General features: G+C 42.4%; 1 protein-coding gene across 2 annotated transcripts; it reads left to right on the top strand.

Annotated features, from left to right (window-relative positions):
• The first annotated feature begins 406 nt into the window (after positions 1-406).
• On the top strand, positions 407-11789 carry dctn4 (dynactin 4). Of its 2 annotated transcripts, XM_086223160.1 has the most exons (14): positions 407-592; positions 1263-1333; positions 1463-1641; positions 1836-1879; positions 2024-2131; positions 3256-3276; positions 3743-3816; positions 5642-5754; positions 5835-5944; positions 6048-6121; positions 6535-6589; positions 8400-8507; positions 10530-10627; positions 10759-11789. In XM_086223160.1, the coding sequence occupies exons 1-14, from the start codon at positions 425-427 to the stop codon at positions 10976-10978; spliced, it is 1443 nt and encodes a 480-aa protein (XP_086079286.1). In that variant the 5' UTR covers positions 407-424; the 3' UTR covers positions 10979-11789. The 2 variants fall into 2 exon arrangements, with proteins under 2 accessions (XP_086079286.1, XP_086079287.1); XM_086223161.1 differs by lacking the exon at positions 3256-3276.
• The last annotated feature ends 9106 nt before the right edge of the window (positions 11790-20895 follow it).

Genomic DNA, 20895 nt, shown 5'->3' with positions numbered 1-20895 from the left:
AAAACACTTCATGATTACAGACGTCAGGGCTATCGGTCTGGAGTCATTCAGGCTAAGTAGTAACTAGTAACTGACAATAATGTAAACTGTGCTTATACTTTATATACCCAGAAAATACAAATATGAATGGCTTTTTAAAACTCATTTTTATAGAAAGGTTTTCCCCTGAGTTCTGTTTTATGTCTGATATGCGTTTTTATTGATTTGGTCTTATTCTTATATGTATTATTGTGTAATCCGATTACATCGTTGGTTGTTTCCTTTCTGGGTTTGGTTTTGTGTAACTGTTCACTTTCTCAAGTAATTCACCTGATGGACGTATGCCTGCGGGGTGTATATATGCGGGGTGTGTACCTGCGGGGCGTATATTTGCTGTTCCTCCAGCCGGCAGCCTCCCCCTCCCACCACAGCAGCAACGTCGTCAATGAGCTGTCGGACTCCTCAGCACAGGCTAGAGATGGCGTCCCTTCTCCAGCCAGATAGAGTAGTCTATCTGGTTCGTGGAGAGAAACGAATCAGAGCCCCCATATCTCAACTCTATTTCTGCCGCTACTGCAGTGAGCTGCGATCACTGGAATGTGTGTCTCACGAGGTACGTTCATGTTAACCTGTTTTTTTTTTTTTTTTTAAACCGAGTTAGCCGTTAGCTTCATTTAGTCAGCAGCTACTGTGTTGTTAGCCGGCTTGCTAGTAGCTTTGACAGGTAGGCGGGGTTTGCCGTGACATCCTGCGCGTTGTATGGCTGAGCAGCTTGTCGGCTGCTTGTTATTCCAGCAGCCACCGCATCTCATTGGCTGATGGCGAAGGTTTAACTTCCGGTTGTGTTAGCGTAGTTTGCAGCACAGCAAGCCTGTTAGCCTAGCATTTGCCTCTTGAGCTAAATGTAAACGCAAGTAAACTCAGTAATTGAGCTTATGAAGAGGATTTACATGTCCGAATAGAAGTTATTGTTTCAAACCATCCCAGAGTATGTTCATATAATCACAAAGCAGCATGTTAACGGGGTTCGCTGTTAGGGTCACCACACCCAGAAGGCTAGATTTCTCCAATCATTACATTACAGCAGTCTAGTTGCCTCAAACTTGTTCATTATTTTCATTAATTAGCATGATGAGTCACTCAGTTTGCTTGCTAAGTGATTCAATCGCTGTTGCAATCTTAACTCTCAGGGTCTTGCCTTAGAAATGATAACAATATATAAGGGGAAACCCAAGGATGTTAAATTGAAGAAATCGTTTCACAATTTTGATTCTTGTGATCAGGTGGATTCCCACTATTGCCCCAGTTGCCTGGAGAATATGCCTTCAGCAGAGGCGAAGTTGAAAAAGAACAGGTGAGATGAACCTGTAAGCACATAGAGAAACCTGATTGTGTGATTATGCGATTATGCAGGTCTGATCTGTTTTCTTTGGTATATTCATGTAAGCCATTTCCGCATCCATTCATATCCTCTGTGCTCCAGGTGTGCCAACTGTTTTGACTGCCCATGCTGCATGCACACCCTGTCCACTCGGGCCACTAACATCCCAGCCCCTCTGCCTGATGATCCCACTAAGACTGCCATGAAGAAGGCCTACTACCTGGCCTGTGGCTTCTGCCGCTGGACCTCCAGGGATGTAGGGATGGCTGACAAATCAGTTGGTGGGTGCTCCTGAGAGCGTGGTCTTCTTAATGGATTTGTTTTCAAATACTCAAGTTCAAATATTTGTTTTCAGCTTCAGTGAAAACTGCCCTCTTTCAAAGGCCTGTTTCAATGCCAGTAACTCATTAGTGCAGCTCATGAAGAAAGAAAACTATTGTCGATGATGTTTTGCTCCATTTTTTATTCATTGCAGCCAGCGGTGGATGGCAGGAGCCAGAAAACCCTCATACACTGCGGGTAAGTCCCACCCCCCAGGCATTTAAATTCTCCCGAGTTTCTCACATGTTTCTTGATCACAATGATACAATGTACCTAATATTCATTACTATTAAATAATGAGCAATGAACACTCATGACCAGCTGAATTGTCTTCCTGCGCAGATCAACAAGCTGATTGAGTACTACCAGCAGCTGGCTCACAGGGAGAAGCAGGAGCGAGACAGGAAGAAGCTGGCCAGGAGACGACAGTGCATGCCTCTGGCTTTCTCGGTACCCTGCTCCCCCTGCACCAAAGTGCTGCATTCACGACTTTGTTCGTGGACGTTTGAAATTTAATTCAGCAAATGTTGCAGTGTAATTTGTCAGAACTTAGTATCAACAAATATTTTCATTTAAGAGATTGATTTGGTACATAAGCGTTCCATAAATCTTAATGTATTATACCAGGGATATATGCAAGTAGGATGTTATGTCAGTGCACGTTCAATCCAAATCGGAGGCAGTAATTTACTATTTGCTGTTGTTGTGTTTACTGTACAAGATTAATAAGATGTTCACACCAAGGCGAATAAATCAGAGGGTTCCTATTCTAATGTTCATACAGTCGTGAAAGACAAACCCTTAATGGAATTTTAATTAGAAAATTGAAGTGCTGCAGGGATGATGTATTTTTGTAGCTCTGCCCAGAAGTTAGCATCGCCAGGGGTACCCTCGACCAAAAGCCAATGGGATTTTTATGGTGGATTTGGGATTATTTCCCAAAAAAAATCAGTGCTGTTGCAAAAAAGTTTAACATTTTAGTGTTTTGTCCAGCAAGAAAATCTGAATTTGACACCACTTTTGTGATTTTTTTTTTTTCAAGAACAAAGCAAATGTTATGCAAGTAACGTTACCACAACTAGATTTTGTGCTTCTGTTGTTTGTTTGTTTTTTGGCACAAAATACATACAAGCTTCAGCATTCAGAAATGCTGTCTAGACTGACATATTTTATGCTGTAGAACTCAGAAATTCTGAAACATGTGATGCATGGATAAAGGAGTAGAGGCATAAATTGAGTGTAAAACCACGTTTACATTGAATCGCCTTGGTGTGATCATCATTTTCCTGCTTTCGGGGCTTGTTGACATGTAGTCGACGCCTCCTGCTTTCTGCTCATACAATACTTAACTTTAATGCCGGCCAGTCTTCCTCACGGTGTCTGAACGCCGTGATTTAACTGCTGAAACTGTGATGTTTTCTCATTACTGATGCATTTCTGTTGCTGTTGCATGTCACCAACGTTGCCACTAATGTTTGCTTAATCACTTTGGTTTCACCTGGTTCTTTATTCTCTCTTTTTCCTTTGCTAATGCACTCTGATATTTTGGTTTTTACCCACCCCCTCCCCCCCAGCAACACACTATTCATGTGGTGGTGAGTTGTACTTTTCACAAGTTGCGTAGACTTTGTCTTTTTTACCGTAACACTAGGTTTTTTTTTGTCTGTTTTCCTGTTTAATCCGTTATAGCCAGTGACCTCACAGATCACATGAATGTCCGCTTGGTTAAATGAGACTGAGTTGCAGACAATGGAGCCTTTATGTGGGTTAGAGGGAGAGAAGAAACACACAACTGTGACCAAATATGATATGAAGTCCTGAAACATGTCTGTCAGTTAATTCTCTCCCTCTCTCCTTGGCAGAAAGGTTCCTGGTTTTGTCTCATACTACAAGACAAATATGTTTGCCTTGTTATATTGTTTATTTAAATGTCAAACAATTGTCATTTCCTCTGTTGTAAAAGTTCCTAGTGTTACGAGTAGTGTGTAGAAAACGAATGTAGACTGAGCAGTCACTTAAGAGTGTTTGTGAGGCCCCTCACTTTTTTTTCTCTTGACTCAGGAAAAATACGGCCTGGGCACCAGACTGCAGCGGCAGAGGTCTGGAGCCCCCATATCAAGTCTGGCTGGTCTTTCGTGAGTCGTCTCTCATCTTGTAATGTTCTCATGTCAAACATGGACTTGTGTTCTCGTCATTTAAAGGGGCCACTGCTGTGTGTTTGCATGTTTTAAACCAGTAACCACAGTGTGGATGCATTATATGTTTGGATGCTAGTTAGATGTTTATTAAATGTTATAATAACCAGTTTCAGAAAAAGGCTTTGATATAACAAGGTTATTTAAGGAGAGTCCAAGTCTGGTCAAGATTTATGTTAAATAAATCAACAACAGGGCCAATGTGAATCAACACCCAGAAATATGATAATTATACTTGTAATAATGTACCAGCCAAATGCTATTAGTGATGATAAAACATCCCCAAATGGTGGGAAACACACAATCTGGCAACGCTGAGGCAAGTGCATTTGAAAAAGGTTACTAATTATTGAGATGCTCATTAAACAGTTCAAAAAGTGCATCAGCAATAACAAATATAATTTTGGCTTTACTAGGGTCGACCAATCACATATCCAGGGTAGCCACGTCCACCCTGGACACACGTCTGTCTCCGCCCCTGCCAGTAACTCTGACATGTTTCAGCTGCTGACTTCCTGCAGTCGTCCTCAGAGATGATTTTACTGTGATGTTTCCTGTCAGCTGGTTTACTCAGGTTTGGTCATCCTACCTAAACTGTTAGGAGGGGCTACCATGCACACTCTCGACCGATTGTTTCCGTAGGACTACACCCCAGGTTGGAGACCACATGTATGTCCCCGCCTCTCTGACCCAACAGTGGTGCCTATTAATGTCAGACCGAAAGTCCTCGGCCCTCTTCCAGCTCCTGATGTGGTTCTGTCTTGTTTTACGGTGATCTGAGGTTGGCTGATATTAGATTTTCCTGTTCCGCTCTCCATTTTATTGCAATTGTCCACGATCCAGATGTTTCCTCTTGCATTCTTTCCAGTGCTCGTTCTATCATATGCCAAATGCTCAGTTCATTTCTGTCCCGGAGGATTATTCTCTCATGATATCCAGCCATGGAATCTCATATATCACATCTCACTTTTTCTGGGCGTTGATTTGGACTTTGGGATGCACCAGGACCTGATGTAGCATCACCCCTCAGATTTAGGGAAGAGTGATGCCTGTGTTTACGGTTTTGAACTCGGGATGAAAGGGAACGTGTTCTTACACCGAAGACACAGTTATATTGAAACTGTCGAGCAGAAAGGCCTGTATAAATCTGTCACCGTTACATCATGTGACTCCTCTGAGGAAGACTTAAGGGGGTCAGATGTCAAAACATGTGAAACATTAACTAAGAACACTGTAGTTCAGACTGAATGAAAATCTTTGGACTCTCAATTTAGCTTCTTCTAATGAATTTTCAACCTCGCAGCAGCCGTTGGTTTCATGAATTTCAGAGTGCCATGGAAACCATTTGCAGGGTCTTGAAACTTGGCACGAGACCTGTGGGTAATCCATCACTGGAACAGTTGGTCCCACTTACATCATCAGCATTTTGCAGTTGTACAGTTGTGAGCAGGTTTAAAGCTCTGGGTCATATTCAAGGGCTGGCTGCCAATAACCAACATATTGACAGGATGCAGTAAAAAAAACACGACATATCGGAGACAAATGTAAAGCAGACGAGAGAAACGTAAAAGAATGATCTTGCGTCGATATTCAGTCGCTAATTCTTTTAAGACATTAATGTATGTTCTACTCAATAATCCACTGTGTATGTTTGTTGTCGCCAACTGTAGATGAGTGGCAGATAATTGAGTGAAACCTTCAGCCGAGATTAGATGCCAAAGGAATCGGACAACCAGTTAATATCAGTTCATGTGTTCCTCACCAGCCTCAAGGAGGGTGAGGACCAGAAGGAGATCACCATCGAGCCCGCCCAGGCCCTTGACGAGGTGGAGCCGCTGCCTGAAGATTGTTACACCAGACCCATCATTTTACCAGAGGGTAAAAGTTTCTCCAAACTCACTCGGGAGAAGTGAAAACGTTTGTAATTTTGTCTAATTGAGTTTGCCGCATCCTCCCAGTGACCACGCTACGCCAGCGGCTCCTGCAGCCAGACTTCCAGCCAGCGGGGGCCTCTCAGCTCCACCCCCGACACAAACACCTCCTGATGAAGCGCTCTCTGCGCTGCAGGGTCAGTTAGACTTCCCTCTGTTGATAAAATCCAAACCGGCCATTTTTCTTTCATTGATCACATTTAGATAATAACATTTTTTCTTCATTTGCATTTCCTCCAGAAATGTGAGCACAATTTGAGCAAGCCCGAATTTAATCCCACTTCAATCAAGTTTAAAATCCAGCTGGTGGCTGTGTGAGTATAGGCCATCAGATTCTGTCCCGAACATCTGCTTTCACAATGTTGTTGAACATCAGTTGACATTAATTAAACATCGAAGTCAGCCTGAAGCCTGATGTAGTTAAATTAGATTAAGGTCCTTAAGTGTCATTGTAGCCTAGTGCAAGTACGAGCTTCTGTTCAGGAAATTATTCATACAAAAGCAGCTTAATATTCAGCATGCAGTGGTGTCTGCCTCTATTGGCTGTGAGGGATGTTTTCTATTGTTCTCCTCTTTGCTACGGTGAATTCAGTTCTATATTAGCTTGTATTGTAAGTTCCAGCGAAGACAAAAGCTGTCTAATTTAAATTGTTCCATTATGTCTCAGCTCCTTCAAATGTTTACAGTGTTCCAATTGAATTGTCTTACTGGTCTTTTCCTCTCACAGGAGTTACATCCCTGAAGTGAGAATTATGTCCATTCCAAACCTCCGCTACATGAAGGTCAGTGTGTACAGTGAGTGTTTACATGGCCGTGAATTCTTTTCACGATCTTGATTTGCACTTTTTAAGGCTGTAAACACGCAGTTAAAGTTCCCATGTCTGTCACCTTTTATGGAACTTAAGGGAGATTAGGTAACACTCACAGCAAACGGCCCCTAATGCTGCGTAGGGTCTTCCTCACCCGTGGGACACCCTCCGCCAAGCTTCATGAAAACCTGCCTGGTAACCTGACCATTAGTTTTTGAGATATCTTACTAACAAACACACTAGTGACCAGTAACAAATGCAGGGGGGAAAAATAATTATTAACCATTAACAAGAAAAAGCAAACCCCATTGTAGAACGATTGAAGTTCCAGATATGGGAGGTAGAATTATACAAATGCTTTGTTACTGTCAATGTATCAATTACGTCACTTGACCATTTATTTTTCTGACACGTCTAATTTTAGTCCCTACAGTTTCACACAAATATCTGTTCCTTCTACTCCTAACATTTGAAGAACAGCCTCACTACTTTAGTTTTGATGCAGACACAGTCCGTGTGTCATTCGTGCAGTCGTTTTTCAAAATAAAACAGAAACTGAAAAAAAACAAAATAAGGACTTGTTTTCTCAACATTCGTTCTCAAAATTTAAGAAAAACAACAAAAATGGCTCGGTTTCCGATTTTGTGCACCAAACGAAAAAGGGAAAAAACAGATAACGGGCGTTTCATCCCATTCAGATATTTTCGTTCGCCCGCAAGTTGCGTGAACCGGACTTTCACGGCACTGGCGGGATGAAGGCACGAAGGAGAGGAATAGCCTATAAGGGGGAAAAAAATGGCGGGACTTGAGGACAATACAGAATAATAGTGCAGATGTTTGAGGAAGGAGATGAGACACATGGCGTGATTTCCTGTGCGCTTCAGGAGTTAGGTGTCCCCATGTGCTCAGCGACGTCAATCAGGAGCTTCTGCAATCCACAGGGGCTCCTGCGAAAAAGACGTGTCAGATAAGGAATTGGATACACGGCTATGAATACACGGATGCGGTCCCCTTCTGGTTCACGCAACTTGCGGGCAAACGAAAACATCCGAATGGGATGAAATGCCCATGAGTGTGGGTCGAACAAGAATACTACGGTTGAATTGAGCAGCTCGTATGTTGTCTCGAACACGCACTGCATATTTGGCCCTTTATATACTTTATAATATTCAATTTTTATTTATTTATTTTTTTATTCCTGCTCTTGAAAATCAATAGCGTAAAACAAAGACTCAACACTTTTTACTTTTTAGTGCATTCAAGAGCCTGCACCTCTTTTACCTGATTAAATAGGTTGAATCCATGTTTCCAATGTCACTAGTATTTTGTTTTTTACATAAACGTCTAAATGCTGAATGTGCGTCCTGTTTCTACCTCTGTAAAGTAGAACATATCGTGGTGGTGAGCACCATCCTGAGATGTGACGCGACCAGAGATGCCGCATCTCTTCCTGTCACTTGACACATACAGACAGTAACTGGGAGCTCATATGTGAGAACCAGACTTGGACTTGAAGCTGGACCCCCCCCCCCCCCCCCCCCTGCTGAGCTGGAAGGACTACCAAGCTACACTAGAGTGGAAAGTTGAGAAAGCTTTATGCAAATATCCTCTGATGCAAGCCGTGTGAAAGAAGCATCATTTTGATGTAATCCTGAACCACTGAGGTATCAAGAGTGGCTCGGGTCAACAGTCAGTAGGGTGTCAGAGCTGAACTTACCCCGATAGCCCTGCAGCCCGTGTGATGAGGTCATCAGGGTTCAACAGTGATCTCATGTCTGTGTAGGAGAGCCAAGTGCTGCTGACACTGACCAACCCAGTGGAGAACATCACCCATGTTACCTTGGCCGCTTGTGAGGAGGAAGACCCTGATGACATCAACAGCACTGCCAAGGTACCACCAGTGGAACACGAGGTCACCAAACACAGTGATGCCACAGATGCACGTGTAGCTCGGCGATCCTGCTCACCACCGCTCACGTCGACGACACAAGCAAACACATTCTTTGTTTGAGCAAAAGATTATTCAATTTTTCAAGCAGGAGTAAATGTGCATGACAAACAGCAATCACTGATCCATGAATATGAGACAGATTGTGTTCACATCATTCTAGAAGAAGTCAAATTTTTGCATCAGCAAAATGCAAAAAGTTGCATTTGCCTAAAATACCTTTAAACACGTTTGTCCTACCGAAATCGTTCTTTATCATACTTTGCTGATCATGTCAGGAACTGGATTACTCTGGCATCTACACACTTCAGTCGGGCTGAAACGGACCTGGCGTTTCCATGAGTTCTACCACTTCCTATCTAAAAAGAAGAAATAACATAACGTGCACAGCAAGGTGTATTTAAACATTAGAATCAGCATGATAGCTTTTATAAAATACCACATGCGTCTATTGGAAATGCTGTTCTGTATTTATAAAAAGACTAAAAATGTAAATATGACTCTTACAAGTGATAACTGAATACCTGCCCTGCAGTCTAAGGGGGCTTTCACGCCATGCGGGGATCACTTCAGAAACTTCAGTGGTCAGATGATGTTCCATGAATCAATCTGTAATTTGATGAACTAGATAAAAAGGATCCATGAAAGGTCATAGTATTGATTGGCTCCGACGGTATAGCCACTCTTACTCAGAGTTTTTACCGTTTGTGTAATTAGAGACCACACCGCAGCCTCTCAATGTTGGGACAGAGCTCACACACTCACACCCCGTCCCTTCGCTCTGTTCTGTGCACACTTCCTGTCCGGAACCAGCACCAGCTTCAGGAGAAGTTGATTCAGACCCAGCTAGAACTAAAAGGCCAGTTCATATTTGAATTCATGTGGTTTAGTAGCAGCACTTGTGAGACGATAAGAGATAATGAACGTTGTCGGTGCTGTTCGCCCGTCTGGTGGGAAGTTGTGGGTGGATTTTGATTAAGTGTAATAGGATGCAAGAAATAAGGTCGAGGAACAGTCAGTTTTTGCAATGATGACATCATACTGCCGTCGTGAGAGGCCTAGTTTTTCTGCGTGTGCTGATTTGCTCAAACATGACTTGAGGACTGTGTGCAAGTCACTTTGATTTGGGTGTCTTGTGCTTGTCGACAATCAGTGAAGCAGCTGAGCTGGTATAAATGTCGAGGTCAAGCAGTTTGTGGCAGTTGTTCACCACGTCTGTTCTTAAATGCTGCGCATTCTATCTAACACTCCTGCAGTCTTACCAGCCACAGCCGAGGGAGTGCAGGGTGGTCTGGCCATCTTACTGCCTGCTCCTTATGGAACAGGTAGCTTCCACTTCATCTCCTATGCAGAGCAGTTGGGTCCCATTTTCACCTCCATCTGTCAGCTGTCAGCAGCTCCAGCTCAGACTGCGGCGTTCCACTGGAAAACGGTCGGCTGCGCTGCCTGTTACCGGCAGCCGCTCCCAGGCCATCATTGACTGCAGGCTGTTTGTGTTGGCCTCGTCAGTGATGAAGTCACGGGCCAGACTGGGTAAAGAAGAGCTCCTGGCCAAAACAGAGCATAAACCATTTCCATTCCTGTTGCTACCAAACAGAGTGTGCAGTTCTGTCTTTCTGCTTGATCTGATATTCAAACACCTGGAGGGCTTAGTGAACCACATCAGGACATGCTTGGGTGAGGCCAGAAGCAGGAAGTGATGTTAGTTAGGTCTGTTGGTCCTTTTATGCCATGTTTGTGCCAATGGCTGTAGAGTCTAGGCTTAGTCTCTACTTAAAATTAGTACAGCTGAGCGTTGCTTCAATTTAGGAGTGAATAGATGTGTTTGGACGGTGTGGACATTGTATAACTGCCTTGTGGTGAAAGAAAATATATCCATATATATGTAGAGTGATATGAAGATCAAATGTGTGGTTGACCTTCTGTCCTGTGGAAAGATTGAATATTGGAGTTTTTCCTGTCCAGGTCATAGTACCGAGCAAAGAACTGGTCTTGGCAGGAAAGGATGCTGCTGCTGAGTATGATGAATTGGCTGAGCCTCAGGACTTCCAGGATGACCCCGAGTGAGTTCAAACACACACAAACACACACACACACACACACACACACACACACACACACACGCACACACACCTCAAATGAATATTGTGAAAGAACCCCTAACCTCCCTTATCTCTGTCCATCTGCTCCGCAGTGTCGTCGCTTTCAGGAAATCCAATAAGATTGGCTTCTTCATCAAAGTGATCCCACAGAAAGAAGAGGACGGGGATGTCGCTGTTTCTTTTAAGATCCGACACGACTTCCGCAACCTGGCAGCTCCCATCAGGCCCAGCGAGGAGGGAGCTGAGACCACCGCTGAGCCTATCTGGCTGACACACCACGTAGAGCTGAGGCTGGGACCGCTCGCCCTCTGAACACCAAGATGTTCTGACTCTCAAGTGGAGTCTTAACTTAACGATTATTTCTCATTCTGCTTATTAATTCGGGCTTCATGAGTAGTGCAGTAAAAAAATACCACTTCAGTACTGTTAAACAAACTGCATCCTTCTCACCTTCTCTCGAGTAGCTGGAATATCAAAGGCTAGTCACCTACACATTGTTTTCTTCAAAGCAACGGTATCCCCCAGTCTCTCTACTCTAAAAGTACATTAAATGTATTTGCTGTTTTTGTTGTATGCACTGGCCCTTTGCTTTATAGATCTTTACATCATCCATATTACAACAACAGCAGCGATGAGATCACTAGAAACTTTGTGAGAGACCAAAAGATGAGCAGAAATCACAACGGAGAACAATCCATAGAAATTAGCAGCACACAAACATATTTTGCGCTTCCTCTTCAGAGCAAAAATATTAACTCGCATGCTTCAGCTGTAGGAAATCTTGCTGATTCTGTACTGTATTCCGTTCATTAACCATCTTCTCTGCACCTGAAAACACGGAGGATGAATGAGCTGGTGTCAGAGGTGACACTGTGACGATGATGTATGAGGAGCTTTGTAAAATGCAGTTTACTGTGTTGAAACACTATCATTTTTTTCCTGATATAAATACCACGTTTGTTTGGTTTGTAGACATTACTGACGGACTCCTCTGTCAGTTTGTGTTGTAAGTTGCTGTCCTTTTTTGGTCTCCGGTGTTGGTAAATAGAGCCTTTAGAACACAGTTATTCTTCTCAACTGCCTAATAAAATAAAGTGATTCTGTGGCAGATGTCTTGACGACAACTTTTTTTGCGTATGAGCCAGAGGTGCCCAAAATATTTTGGGGCAGAACTCAAATTGAATGATAAAACTGTTACTGTTAATTTCTCTCTGACATCCTGCACGTAGTGTCACTCTTCTGCCCAATGAAATGAAAAAAAAAAAAAAACTGTATAAATGGTATTTGCCCTGAGATTAATTTGAGCTTTTTTATTATACGGCCTGTCACCCTATAGGAGTAATCATTTTTTTATTTACTACTTCAGGCCAAGTAAAACCTTATGGTGGACTTAATTAGGCCTTCTGGCCTCACTTTGGGCAGCCATGGCATTGACATATCCTTTCATATTAAAAATAAGTTGTATTGTGCAGTACCTGCAGTACCCAGTCTCACCACATGATGGCACTACAGGCAAATGCATCTTCGGAGATCGAATGTTTGTGAGTGTGTGTGTGTGTGTGTGTCGACCTCAGAGGACACTGACTCATATGTTCCAGGAGACTGTCCTAATGTGTACCAATGATAATGATGAGGAGGGTAGCAATATGTGAGCTGGTCTGTGATTCGGACTGAAACATTAAATAGAATGCCAAGCAAAACAAAATTAAAATTAGGAGAGCAGTTGTGGGAGGAAATGTGTGTTTGTCAACATTAGAAGAATGCAATTGTTTTTTCCTCCTGGGACGGTTTTGTAGCCTTTGAAAACACACATCAGATATTCAGCGCAGGCCTGCTGCGGGCCTCTAGTGAGGTTGCGTAAACAGACCCGCTCCGTCTGGGTAATAAAGCCATGATTTTCTTTTATCTTCAGCAGATATAAACAGCTCAGAAGGGTGGCCTGTGTGAGAGCCATAAATCACCTTTGAAGATGAGATAATAAAGCACTCATGGGGTGAGTCTGTGCCACCGAAACAGCCTAGACTCCCACTTCAAGCACAGCTGGTGATAGCAGGAGCTGCCTCCGGTACCTGCACCCACAGCTGTGTTGCAGCCCTGCTGGGAATATCAAATTTTATTGAGAAAAGATAAATAACTACGCTATGGATATAGTCATCGCTATAATTTAATTCAAATAAACAGAAGTCTGATTGAAGGTGACTGAGTTGCATATAGCTGTGGGGATTTATGCAGTAATCTCCTAACTGAATCATGAACAGACCTTGAATGATCCCCAAAAAACACCGTCTGGAATAAAAATTCTGGATTCCTTTACCCTGGCTAATATTTTCCTGGATCAAGATGTGAATTATTTCACACTCATCATTTTCTTATTCATAGAGACTGTAAAGAGTGGTGAAATTTGACCTGTGGTAATGTTCTGAGGATTTGAAATAATCTGTATATAATCTCTCCTCTCGCCTTCTCTTCTGTTCTGCTCTTTTGAAGGCAAACGTCTTTATTTATAAAGACAGACCCAGCCAGCCAGCCAGCCTCGACCAAATGAAAAATTCCTCACAGAATTACAAGTTTGACTGCACCCAAGACCTTTCCACAATTGCGTCATCGCCCAAACTGCCTGTTACTCACCCACAGAAGAAGCATGACACAGGCGAGCAAAAGAGGAGAAAAGCTGCACCTCCACCGGGGTAGTAAATTCACCCTGCATAACACAGAGATAGGATCTAGAGGCCTGCACAACTTTCATTTCTCCACTGAAGCAAAAAGTATGCAGTATTGCAGTTCCTCCACCTAAGTAGATAAAATAGTATTCCCATAAAAGTGAAAGGTGTCCCGGGCACAAGAGGACGCATTACTCCTTTGTGACCCAAATATGCAGAAGGAGCCGGTCACATATGTAGTAACAACAGCAGATATGCCCAAAAATGTCCATTTATATTTGCTCAAATGCACCGTCTGTGTATCATCCACATCTTCTTCATTCAGTCGTATGTCAAGGAATCCATAAACACTTGGATTTCAGCAAAAACAAACAAACTGTAACACTTTTGGTTTGGTTTTCATTCGTGCTCGTTGACTGAAGCTTAGAACCGGGAGCTTTTAATTTTAGCTTGAATAAAAGCGTTTGTGGATGACCGAGCATTCAGCTGGAGAAAGAAGACATGGATTATATCAGACAATGTACTCGAGGCTATATAAACGGACGCTTTTGGGCAGTTTTACCACAGCTATTTTTTTCCATAACTGTTGTTGCTACATGTTGCCGTTAGCTTCAAGCTAAATACAAGCGGTTAGTTCTTTGTGCATTTCGGAGTCGCACACAAGTGATGTGTATTCATCAGCTTCAGAAATCTATTTGTTTGTATTTGAAAGGCAAAACAAACAAACAAACAAACAAAAATAACACTTTTTTGGTGAAGCATCACTTTGATACTGAGTTTTCTCAGGTATCTTAAATAAACTCAAGTACGTGTCTCCTTCAAAGCAACGAGTAATTGATGGGTTCAGATAAATGATGTGGACTAAAAGTACAAGTCCTCAAGTACTAAGATGAGATACTCCAACATGAAGTACATTACTGGAGGATTTCTTCCTACAGCACCCCTCCCTCGACCCAACTGCATGTGCATGAGGATTGAGTGTGTATTAAATCTCTCAGGTGGATGGATATTGTCACTCACTCTATATTTTCTCCTGTTTGCGGTGGACATGTTCTGGCTCAGGGCATGCAGACGAGAAAAATCCTATAAAACCTATAAAGTATAGGTTTAGCAGAAGGCCTGGAGGTGCTCTGATTGATTAATCGCCCCCTTCATTTTCTGCCCACCAGACCATCATCTGGTTAATTAGAGGTAATTGATGATGTCTGCGCAGATGAAAAACTGGAGGCATGTGGGCTTCCAGAGCCGGCAAAGCCAAGCCGGTGAAACTTTAGCTTTTTAAGGGAGGAAAGTCTTTCCCTACCGATACTCATTTTGTCATTTTCTCTCCATCTCCCTCCATTTCCTCTCATTTTCACCCTCCGACAACATTCCGATGGCTGTAGGTTGGCTGGAATGTTGACTTTGGAAGGCTGGTTGAAAAAGATCGCTCTGAGAAAGCAGCTGACCCTCGACACCCCTTCAGAGCCTCGGCCCGCTGCGAGACACCAACTGCAGAACCGCTCAGTGTTTTCACTGAGTATTTGCTCAATTGATCATCGAGTGTATTAGGTGTGTAATGAGTGTGTGCCCCCTCCCACTGTGCTGAGGTCATACTGGGGCCTTAGTGGGAACCACTAGAGTCATAAGATAGGATAAAATTAATTTTTTTCCCCCAAAAATGTCATGCTCAATGGAAAGATGAAGTAGAAATGGAACGCGAGAATTACTTCTCTAGTTTAATACAGAGGGAAATCAGACCCTCACTGGAATTGTTGGACATTTTGGCGTAGCCCCCCCCCCCCCCCACCTCAGGGACCTCAGCTCCACAGAGTTGGCAACACAAGCCTGAGGGGAAAAATCATAAAGTCATTTAACTTCTCATTCAGCAGCGGGTTGGACCATCAGAGGTATTTTATGAATCCCACAGATTTCTACTGTTTGTCTGGAACGATAAAATGTTTACCCACAGCAAAAGTATGTAAATCCAATATTTCTACCCCCCGCCCCCCCAATCCCACCCCTACCCCTGCCAAGCCTCGCTTTGGATTATTGTGACGCAGCTACGGAGTTTGATGCAAGCCTCAATCTGCAGAATCATTTAGGGAAGAAAACATCTGTATCCAAGTAGATGTTAGTATTCATACACCTAGCCTGGAGTTGAGGTGGTGGTGGTGGGGTGGTTAAAGATTTCATATATATATATATATATATACACACACACCACACACACACATACCGTCAGGTCAGTCTGGCGACCAACTGAAGCTCTCTTGCAAAGGCTCAAAGAGAGCCATGAGAGGAGGATTCATTTATTCCTTATTCCTCTGTGTTTAAGACTTCAGTTCATTATTAATTAATTTCAGTATGAGACCCATGCTAAGCACAGATTAATATTTTAGGCCGATCTCAAAATAAAAATTAATCTCTCACGGGTGTTTTTCCTTATTTTTCAACCATTGATTCTCCACAGAAATGGATTCTTGTCCATTTCTCTGTATTAAATCCAATAATAGTTTTTGAATTCGAACATCTGAATCCATTTTCACAAGCATGCAACTTGTGTACTAACTCTTGTGCACACCGGCACCTAGGCCCTTCCAAAAGGCTTTGGCTCTGTTTGCACAGCCGTATAATTCTAGTCACAAGATGTTTTGCTCTGGAACACAAATTACACTTATTAGTATCAGCAAACGGGCTGAAACTTGAGTTCCCCTGACATTTATAGAGGAGTCATGCAGCTGAGCACCTGCTGCACACAGATCTTAATTCAATGATGCCCAGCAAAGGATAATATCGGCTCACACAAGGTTCATTAAATGCCAAAATGAAATTACATGCCCCCTGAAAAAACTCAGCCACACGCTAGTAATAATGCAAGTTCCTAAAATAGATGATTTTAAGTAGGGCAGCATTTGTAATAGAGTCACTATTGTCTCACTGTGGACGCTACGACTGGAGAATTCTTGCCACCTGGGAGGTCCTGGCAAAGTGGTACTGGATAGATTTGAGGCAGCCAAACCCAGCCCAACATAACACACCAGCCTGTGTACATATATCCAGTATACACACACATACACACACACACACACACACACACACACACACACACACGCACACGCACACAGGTTCCCATCAGTGAGAGCAGTGCTATATTTCACCCAGGAGAGGCACAGTTAAATCAATGTTGGAAATCAATGAGAGCCACATTTAATTTACTGTGCAGGAATATGAAATGCTCAACTGTGGATGAGGCTCCGGCAGCTCCACACACTTACTGAAAGGAGTGAAAGTACTTATAAGTAAAAGTGGGCTTTTATATCAACATCAGTACACTTTATTGTTCATTTTTAGATGCCAGATTATTTATCTAATGATAAATCTCAAACCAAAGGGTAACTGGGGTAAGAATGGATAATTAAAAGAGGAACACGGAGCTGCACGTCAAGCTTTTGTCCATGAGGTCAGTGTGTCTGCCTAAGAGATTCATACTTGTATCCACTTTTTCAAGATTGTTGTATACTGACTTCCTCTGGTCTGGAGACATCCCCTTACCTAAACTAACAATTCACATCTGCTGCATCCATTCATCCATTGCCCCTATTTCATTAATTCATGGGCACAGGTTGTAACCTGTTCATAAATGTAAAATAACTCAACTGTGGCAACAAGTTATATCGTGTGGTCTCAAATCACTTGAATTGAGCCCACATGTTATCTCATGGCCTTAAAATAAAAGATTTTAAAAGTATCTCTATGCCCATAATTTTGCACTATCTGTGACCTCTCTCGGGCTCCACAGAATGGGAGTGAAAGTTTAATTATTCTATTTATAAATGGATTCATCTGAGGCACCTACAAATGTAGAGAAGTTACACTATCTCTAAATATGAGATAGCGATATCTCTCTCTTAAAGAAAGTTCTAGACAAGCTGTAGTCAGACTTGATCCCAGATCCCAGGGGGACTCCGAGCAGACTACCCAGGGCCACATCAGATGTTTCACTCGGATAAACTTTACCATCGCTGTTAAAATAGTGAAATGCTAAGGAGATGAGCAGAACTCTTTGTAATGTTAAAAAAGGAAGTAATTTATGGCCTGTTCTCTGATCCAAGCACATCAGGGTGTTTTTCTTCTTTAAATCAGGTTTTATTGTACCTTAAAGTATTTTCAAAGTAAAAGGCTATATATGTCTTACTTCTGTAACTTAGCCTGTGTATTCCTGTGAATTCAATCCCCTCACAGCTCTCAAAGGGGTTTGTTGTGAGCATTTGCAGACAACAGTGACTTGTGAAGTACAAGAAATATCTAAATATATCTTATTTACCAAGAGGTGCATGTCTGAGTGCTCAGCTTGCTGTTTATCTTCAGACTGGACAGGCCGGAGCTGTGTTACTCCGTCTGTACACTGCCAGGTCTTGTCAGAAGTGGTGTTTGCTGCTGAGAGGATCTGGGAAGACTGGGGTTTCTTGGCTTTTGTATAAAGTGTGTTGTTCTCTTTAATTTCCTGTTGATGGAGCTTACAGATTTGATTTCCTGCAGACGCTGGAAAGATAATCTTGCTGCCAATCCACCGAGTGTGGCGGCGGAGTTTCCACACACCGCCACCTTCATTGTTGAATTTTCACATCTGTTGTGTGTAACTTTATAATTTAATTTTGAGAACACTTGACAGGAGGAATTTTTAAAGATTGAATGTGTGTGCGTTTGTGTGTGCGGGGGTGGGGGGGGGGTGTAGATGAAAGAACAAAGCCAAGTCTAGGCAGTAGCAGAGGTTGGGGTGGGTCACACATGTGCACAAGCGAGGCGTAGTGAGATTCTTGTCCTTCGGGGTCAAGCGGGTCACATGCCTGATGCACAAAATTTTGAGGGCAAAAGTCTTGATCTCCATGCGTCTATCACAGTTTAGTCTGACCCACCCAGTGTGGTGCATGAAAGAGGTGCGGTACTTCATCCTGTAAATATATTTTCCCTTTCAGTGGTGTTTTTTCCACCTCTGCATCATTTCTTTTTGGTTACAGAATGCAGAAAGAACCAGCCATGTATATTCAACTTGAAGCTAATGTTACAGCTACTGCACATAAACAAATGCAAACCCTCCCAAAAATGTCAATTTACAAGCTCTCAAGAGCATCAGCAGGTATAATTTATTTGTTTTTTATCCAGACATATGATCAGAAATCTACTTTGATTTGAGCTAAAAATGAAATAAAAAAAACTATAACTCTTGGCACTAGTTTACTGCAGTGCTAATGCTCATCCACGCTCGTCTACAGTAGCACCAAATGTTACAGTTGTTTTTAACTCAAATCAGAGTGTTTCTGGTTAACTGACTATACAGCTGGATAAAGAATATTGGGATTATTCCAGAGGATGAGTTTATGAGTTTTAAATAAACATTTCAGACAATTTCCAGAGTATTGGTAGTTGTTTTCTTTTAGCTTCAAGCTCAATCTTTATGGCTGCACCTTTTGACTGAAGTATCACTTAAAATATGGCGCCTTGAAAGACTTTTGCCATTAGAGTGAGTGGATGGGAACCAACTGAGCCAGATGAATGTATGGAAAGAGATCAGAGGAATGTCAGCTGAAGAGGGCCGGTCTGAAACAGCTGATCATTAGCTGATATACAGAAACAGGGTTTCTGGAAGCTGAGCTGGGCTGAGCTGACGCTAGGCTCCATTCAGTCATGAGCATACAGTTGTGTTAGCTCATAACTTGCCCACGTAGTGGACTGGTTATACTCAAATGGCCTTAAATCACTTCAGTCTCCTCATTGACATTTGCATCCAAGTCTAATTTAGCTTAGCTTTAGCATTAGCTTTCAACTAAGCTACTAAGCCACATGTCTTTGTGGGTGCTGATGGATAAAGGTGGATGTTTTTGGTGCTCATGCAACTCATTTTCGCACTGCTGATTTTGAATACTCCCTTTCTCTTTTTATTACCATCACTGACAATGTAATCTTTGACTCCAAATGTAATTGCTTTTGGACTGGTCTCCTCCATGATTGCTGCCTCCAACATTGGCCTCAGGCCTTCTGCTGGCCTGGTGCACCTAACAAGGTTGCCAGGTTTTTTAACATTTGAACTCAAGTCACCCATTCATGTAACAAAACATACTGTCTCAGTATCTCGAAAACAGTCATTTTACAATGTAAAAAAAAAAAAATCTTTCAGTCAAATCTAATTGCAGTCTTTTATCAGTGATGGTCAAGCAAATCTCAAGTACTAAAATCTAAAACCTGACTTAAGTCTTGTGACTTAGATCCCCAAGTAGCCCCAACAAATTGCAATTGTATTGACGGACATTGTGATGTTAGAAGGGATGTCAGTTTTTATGTAATTTTCACTGAGAAGCACATCGAAATGATAATGTCGTTGTTGTGGTGATGTGTACTAAACAAATGTATCTTCGGACATCTGTAGAATATGATGTGTACGCAGCACTAAAATACTGTATACGAGGAAAATGATCCCCATTAACAGTAGAACCCTGCAAATCTGTTTTTACTCAAGGTGGAAGACTGGAGTTTAAAGAAAGTGCCTGCAGTAAAGTGGTCTGGCCTGGTCGGAAAAAAAAACAAAAAAAACAGAAGAATGCCGAGAGAGGACAAGGAGGGAGAAAAGGATCCTGAAGGAAGAAAATATATCTTCAAAGGGGGTGGGGTGGGGGGGTTGTATTGGTCTGGGACCAATCTGAAGCATCTGTCACTCCTTTCCTGTGTAACGTCCTCTGATAATGTTCAAGAATTATCAACAGGGACTCACAGGATCTCACTTCTTCGTCTACTCTGTTTTGAATGCACAAGTTTACTCAAACGAAACACAAAAGGAATTCCGAAGGCAAAAAGAGATAAAATAATATTCAGGGTTGCTAAGTTGAGAGTCACAACTCACTTATCTGAACGCAGCAGCTCACTCGCAGCTACAGATATTAGAGTGCACTTCAACCTTTTAAGGATGGATGAGCTTGACCCCCAAGTACTTGACCTTGTTCGATCTGAAGCAAGAGCAGCACATTCCACTCCGGATCAACATCGCGCTGTTTTGAGTCAGAAACCTCCCTGATAACGTTGAAAGAGGGACCACCTCCGAATTCACAGTCACATGGATCATTTGGAATTTTTCAGATATTTCATTAAAGCTAATGAGTAAAATAATACATGGGTGTAAGCCTTACACTGCAATGACTTCATGTTCTTGGTGCAGCCTGCGCAACACTGTTAGCAGGAACTTATCCCGTCCAAAACGATCTGTTATTAAGGGTCTTTTCTCCCCTCCCTTCACCAAGTTCATAAATATTTTCATGCTGAGGGTTATCATAACATGACCTCATGCAAAGCTAAACAAAGCATTCCTTCTCCTGTGCTGAGGAAAAACCATCTATATTCTCCATCTCAGCCAACGTGCCCTCTCCATTTATATTTTTTCTTCATGCACAGCTTCCCTCACAGTCTTTTCTTTATTTTGTCAGAATATTTTTATTTGTCCATTTCTCTTCCTTGCTGGTCCACCAGGCTCCTTAGTGGAGGGGAGAATAGCCAGGCTTGTGAGTTTTGCAGACCATGAGTGCAGACAAAAAAAACAAA

This window comes from Aulostomus chinensis, chromosome 13 (genome assembly GCF_037954235.1).
Source record: "Aulostomus chinensis isolate RoL2024-O1b breed Wild chromosome 13, RoL_Achi_v1.0, whole genome shotgun sequence".
Lineage (NCBI taxonomy): Eukaryota > Metazoa > Chordata > Actinopteri > Syngnathiformes > Aulostomidae > Aulostomus > Aulostomus chinensis.
This window is presented reverse-complemented; position numbering and strand designations above follow the sequence as displayed.